The 6,129-nt window shown below is 48.1% G+C and overlaps 1 protein-coding gene across 3 annotated transcripts; it reads left to right on the top strand.

The window, feature by feature from the left end:
* Nucleotides 1–218: 218 nt before the first annotated feature.
* On the top strand, nt 219–5,119 carry LOC122392210. Of its 3 annotated transcripts, none has more exons than XM_043386823.1 (5): nt 219–253; nt 1,524–1,634; nt 1,843–1,911; nt 2,439–2,531; nt 2,795–5,119. In XM_043386823.1, the coding sequence occupies exons 2-5, from the start codon at nt 1,580–1,582 to the stop codon at nt 4,786–4,788; spliced, it is 2,211 nt and encodes a 736-aa protein (XP_043242758.1). In that variant the 5' UTR covers nt 219–253; nt 1,524–1,579; the 3' UTR covers nt 4,789–5,119. The 3 variants fall into 3 exon arrangements, with proteins under 3 accessions (XP_043242758.1, XP_043242757.1, XP_043242759.1); XM_043386822.1 differs by having other exon boundaries at nt 219–317; XM_043386824.1 differs by having other exon boundaries at nt 247–381.
* The last annotated feature ends 1,010 nt before the right edge of the window (nt 5,120–6,129 follow it).

Here is a 6,129-nt window from a genome sequence, read left to right as displayed (position 1 = left end):
AAAGATCATGGCCCAGTGAGGCAGTTATTCACCCCGAGGACTTGACTGTAAGCACATGCATATTGCATATTTGATATTTGCATAGGTATTTGCATAATCGCGACCTCCAACCAAGAAATTCTAGCGATGGAGGGAAAATAATTTAGCTTCATATTCGCGCTAGATATGGTAGCTTTTCAAATATGGCGCACCAAGACGAACTTTTTTTTGCTGTTTTTGCTTTTAGGCACGGTGGCGGAACGCATTGGGTTTTGTTTGTTGACATTTCCGCAATATTTCAATCATGTTTTTATCAAGATACCTATAAGAAAATCAAGGTAGTCAAGGTTTTCATATACCTTGATTTCAATCGGCTAGTGTGCGTGGGGGGAGGGAAGTTGGGCAAGTAGGGGAGAGCAAATTGAAATATGAGTGGCCCAAGGAGTGGCCGTTCGGGAGAGGTGTGGCTGCGGGGCAAGTCCAGAGTATAGGGCAAGTCAAGGGCCAAGTGCACTGTGCAGCACAAGGCTATAGATAAAGCAGTAACCGTCCCTGAATTACCAGAAAAAAATAATGCAAGTTAAAAAACGTATGCCTTGCGGAATCCAATAATTTCAAACCTACAAGAATTTGAAATAATATCATTCAAATTGTACTACAGTTTGTGTTGCAGTGTCAAAATATGTGTCCTTCATTTACCTCCCCGAGAGGCGAGACGTCCACCAAAATATGGATTTATTCAGTACCTAGTGTTCTCACTAGGCATTAGCTGTAGCATAAAAGAAAGACTTTTTGATGCTAGGGCTACCATTGCCATTGCCATATTAAACACAGTTCACACTTGACCGTCAGTCTGTCGGTGTCGGGCCCGTCACCGTCGACCTGACGGCCTGCAGCCCGTCGAACGAAAGTTGAGATTTGGTAGCTCCCATTGGCTGCCATATATTGTGACAGAAATGGCGCACCATTTTCGAGATTGACGCAGATAGGGGAAGGGGATGGGGAGGCCGAGAGGTTAAAATATTATTTGAATTACAGAAATAAAATACCACGCATTTACATTTTTATGTCAAATATTGCTGCAATTTTATTTAAACGAAAGACACATAGGTTCGCTTATTTAAATCAGGGATCAAATCTCAAGATATCGTGCCGTAATAAACACTTTCATCTAAAAAATGGATGGAAATTGGTATTAATACTCTTAAAAATGCATATAAGCTTAATGCTGCATGAAAACGTTCCTTTTCCTCTTCCTCCAATACGCAGATATTCAAACCGACGGGTCCGTCACCGTCAAAAGTTGAACATTGCTGAACTTTCCAAAGCGACGGCCGTCAGGTCCGGCGCCGGCGCAGTCAGCTGTTGCCGACCGTCAAACGCTGCCGGTTCACACATGCGCGTCGACCTGACGGCCGTCGCTCCGTCAGATTCGGCCGTTTTGACGGTGTCGGGCCCGTCACCGGCAGACCTTACGGGCAAGTGTGAACTGCGTTTTAATGTTTCTGTTGTGGTGCAATTGATGATGAAATACCTGCTTGCAGACTACCCATTAATTTGGTTCTCCAGGATATTCACCCAGCTTATGTTCATTATATGAATGATGAAGTTAGAGCCAGGGATCACAGATGCTGGCTCATTGGAGCAATTGCCAGGTACGTAACTTTTGATTTTTTTCTTGGTGCTCTGCTGAAGACTGAACTTAGGTTCTATGGTTGAAACATTTGAAATTAATCTGGCAATAGAACACAGCTTCTGTATATTTAATGTTGATGATTTTATGTTCTATGACATTTCATAACTGTATACAAATGCTCCTTTGTCAATCAATGCAATTGACTCATTTAATGTCATCTTTTCCAGGCATCTCACAGCTCAACTCCTCTTCTCTAGAGCTTGAGCTACATGATGTAAAACAGGAGCCATTAGATGGTGAGTTAATTGCTCAGAGACTCAACACTAGCAGGTGGACTGTGGTCTGTGAACCAACCTTCCCGGCACTCACTGTCTCGTTTCTGTCAGTGTTGCTGTTCTGTGACTTTGTAGCTAGGTATTTGCTGGGAATAGGTACCTTGGGATAGCTTTTTTAGTGGCCTCAATGTATGTTATTGGCCTTGCCAGGAGGGCGACGTCTTTGCTAGTCATTTTGACACATAAATTCCTATAATATTCTGAAACTCAAGCTCACCAAACCTCACGGGTATTCATAGTGTTGTGAAAGTTGATAAAAACATGATGATAATCTCACAAGTGCTCTGTGATGGCCATGCATGTCCTACTTGTTTTCCTCTCTGCTCTACCATGAAGTATGTAGGTAACTCAATTGCAAAATCAGCAGATTCGATGGTAGAAGCTTTGCTGAGCAGGTTGATTGAGAGCTGTTCTGTTGATTGTATTTAGTCACTTTTTGCACAGGGCTACCTACATGCCATAACATAAGTAAATTTGTTTTATTCCAGAGGCTGTGCCTGACGTGGCAGCGGGGTTCGTCCTCCGGGACGAAGATGGAAATGAGCACCAGCTGGACGTTGTGACAGCAGCCGTTGCCTCAGGTATGCATCCTCATTGTACTGCATGTCATGCTAAAGTACCAGGCTTATATTTGAATTTTTTGCTGGTGACATGAACTTTTTTCATCTTTGGCAATCTGATTTGCAAATGTAGAAAATTTTGTGAGAGCTGATAAAATATGTTGTTCCAGACTGTTTAATTTTTGTACCCAGTTAAGTCCAAACGTATGCATCGTTTGATGTACCTACTTTCGTGCTTTCTGTGTATAGCTAATACTTTTATGGTTTCATTTTCTCTTTCTCAGACGATCCGTTCCTGTGTTTGGACTTTATACCGGAACCGGATCCCGCCTCCGAACCGGAACCGGAGGATGCCGCTGACTCGCCCGGACCGGGTGAGCGCGATGGAGAACCAGGTGGGAGCGAGAACACCCCAACTGACCGTCCCAGCTCTGCAGAAAGACCCTCTGCCGGCGAGAGAACCCGCGCTGGTGCAGGTAAAGCAAAGTCCGGTGCTAAGAGAACGACAAAGAAGCGCTCCTCGGCGCAGCGTGATGCAGAGAAGAGACCAAAGCCCACGAGACGGTGTGCCTGCCTGTACTGTGGCGCTGAGGTGTTTAAAATCTCGCGACATTTGGCGAGAAGGCACTCAAAGGAAAAAGAGGTCATTGACGCGCTGAAATACCCAAAGTATTCAAAGGAAAGAAAGGAGCTGTGGCTAAGTGTCGTGAAAAGAGGCAATTTTCAACATAATGTCAAGGTGATGGCAGCTGGTAAAGGTGAAATCATCCCGGTGAAACGAAAGTGGAAAAGGAATTATACTGTGCAGAAAGATGAGTGTGCACGAAATGATGAGTATGCATCATGCGACCAGTGTTTCGGTTTCTACTTACGAAGTACGCTGCTCCTACACAAGATGAGGGTCCATGGCATGGAGCATCCCCAACAGCAAAGGCTTTGCGAGAGCCCTGCCAGCGTGAGCCTCGATGAGCTGCTGGCGTCAATGGAAACTGACAGCGTTGGCGTCGCCTGCAAAACGGACATGCTCATCCTGAAGTTCGGCGCCAAAGTGCTCTCAAAGCTGGGACCTTTGGCCATCGACAAGGCAAAGATCTGTCGAAGGATGCGTGAGCTGGGGGAAGTGCTTGTCGAAGTTCGCAAGCGCCGCGAGGGCGTGTCGCTGCAGTCGTGCCTCGGCCCGACGAGGTTCAAGGAGCTGACATCGGCGGTGTGGAGGCTGGCGAGACGCCGAGGGATCGGACACAACGCGCGTGCGTTCGCCAGGACCGTGGGCAAATCCCTGAGCTCGTGCGCCCGCATCTTGATCACCCTCGCGAAGACCGCCGAAGACGCGAAGCTGGAACAGGAGGCTGTGGGTTTTCTGGATCTGTACGAGAGCCAGTGGCGTGTGATGACTGGGGTGATAACTGAGGAATCTCTCGGTAAGTCGGGCTCCGTCACCGGCAACTCGCCAAGGCTGGGGACCTCGGAAAGGGACGGACGACGACGCTCTTCCCTCAGACATCAACAGCTCACAGAGAAAGTCTCCGCAAGTCATGGAGCAACTACATCGGAGCGAACGGAAGTGGCGCGAGCGGAAACGCGTGGCTACGTTCCTGACCGCAGAAGTTTGATCCCAGATAATCAGCGTATCAACCACGAGCAGGTTGGGGGACATCGTGGAAGCGACGGTCAACCTGTGGATCAGCACTTCAAGCGGACGGAGCATCCAGAGAGCGGCATAGAACGTACCGCAACCGAAGCACCTCAAAATAGTGCCAGCACACCTGGAGGACAGTCCAAAAACCTCAATCAACCTGAGCGGCAGCGCCTCGAAAGTCCTCAACATCCTGCGGTCAACACTGGCAGGCAAACATCGTCTTCCTTATTTCAAGACATTCCCCGAGGCTCTGAGGAACACCTCCAAGACAACGCCAGGGCTGAGCGGGAGCGTACCGCTCTCGATAAGAGTGACTCCACGACGGCTGGTGAACACACCCCGTTTGCTCCTCGTGAGGGAGCCTTACGTCACCACCCGGGCACCAAACGCAGGAGGTCACCTGTTGGACGCCCGAACTACAAACGAAGGCCTTGGTCACAGGAGGAGAAGGAAGCCGTCGAACGGAGAATGAACTGGTTCGTTCGTAAGCTCGTGGTTCCCGGGCTGGACTACTGCCGAGCCGCGCTGAAGGAGGAACCGGTTCTGAGTTCACGCACGTGGCGGGACGTGAAGTACTGTGTCTACAACATGATCCAGCGGAGGAAGCGACACGGAGACTGTGCCGAGGACTCTGACTGATGTGTGAAATGGATTCTGCCCGAGGGTGGGAAGTGGACTGAGGTGTGGTTTTCTGATCCGCCCTGATGAGCTGCCGTGAAGACAGAAGGATCTCTATCACGGGGAGTTGTACAAAAACGTGACCTTGTGTGCCATATTGTTACTTCTTTTGTGAGGAGCATACCGCTAGTCTTTTGTAGTATCACTGAAACAACGCTTGTATTACATTGTTCTTTCATCAGAAGGCGCTCGAGTTCTTTCATCGCCTCTTACGCCTAGTACCTGCGCATTTTTGCTGGAGTTCTTTGGTCGCTTGATTGACCATCAATAAAGGAAATTACTTTGTACGAAAGGATGCGTAATGGCCATATTGCAGAACATGATTGCATGTGAACGAGATGGGACAAGGAAGGCACGGGTCGGGTAGTGAAGGAACGGGATAGGAACGGAAGGGGCGGGGGCGGCCACTTCGGTATTGTGAAGGATAAATCAAAATGTAATATTTAAAGGATTAACCCGCGCACCGACGGGGGGGGCGGATATCCGCCCCCCCCTGAGGTTTTTCGCAGATAGCGGGAAAACCGCGGCGCGTAGCGCCGCGAAATTTGGTATGACTATTCTCTCATCAATTTTACACATGGTGTGCAAGTTTGAACCTCCTAACTTTTAAGGTCAGGTCACCAGGTCACTTTGAATGACCCAACCTCAAGTCACTTTTTTGCAACTTTGTCACCGTGCCAGAGCTACAGTAGATGTCGGAGGCCTTTGAAAGTCGCAGAATGTTATTAGGTCATTAGTAGCTACAATTTGTATATCTCGGAATTTTGATGTCGGTGACCTAAGGTCAGGTCAATTTCGCGACCTCCCCATTATAAGTCAATGGGGGAAAAATCAACTCCCTGTTTTTACCACTAAAACGGGTCGGAATGGCCCCATATACCATACATGACTTCACATACGATCAACCTTCACTACCTTGAGGTCTGTTTTGCTGTTGGGCAGCTGTAAGGTCATGTGACGTCATCAAAGGTCACCAAAGGTTTTTTGCCAATAACTCCTTACAGGAACAAGATACAGCCGCGCGGATGGTCTCATTGTGTTCAGCTCGTCAAGACGCATCGAATGATATACATGATGACCTCGAGGTCACGTGACCTGAGGTCAACCTTTGACCTTGACCTTTCGAGGTCAACATATATATCATTCGATGCGGATTGACGAGAGGATCACGATGATGCCCTTAGTTTGTTCCTATCTTGACTACTTCGAAAGTTATTCGAGAAAAACCCTCTCCATATCTAGCGCCGCCATTTTGACTTTTTCGACCCCTGTGACGTCATCTTTGACCTGACCTGAAAATGA

This window comes from Amphibalanus amphitrite, unplaced genomic scaffold, assembly GCF_019059575.1.
Source record: "Amphibalanus amphitrite isolate SeventyFive unplaced genomic scaffold, NRLGWU_Aamphi_draft 000474F_arrow, whole genome shotgun sequence".
Classification (NCBI taxonomy): domain Eukaryota; kingdom Metazoa; phylum Arthropoda; class Thecostraca; order Balanomorpha; family Balanidae; genus Amphibalanus; species Amphibalanus amphitrite.
The sequence above is the reverse complement of the archived record's forward strand: the minus strand, read 5'-3'. Positions and strand labels throughout refer to the sequence as shown.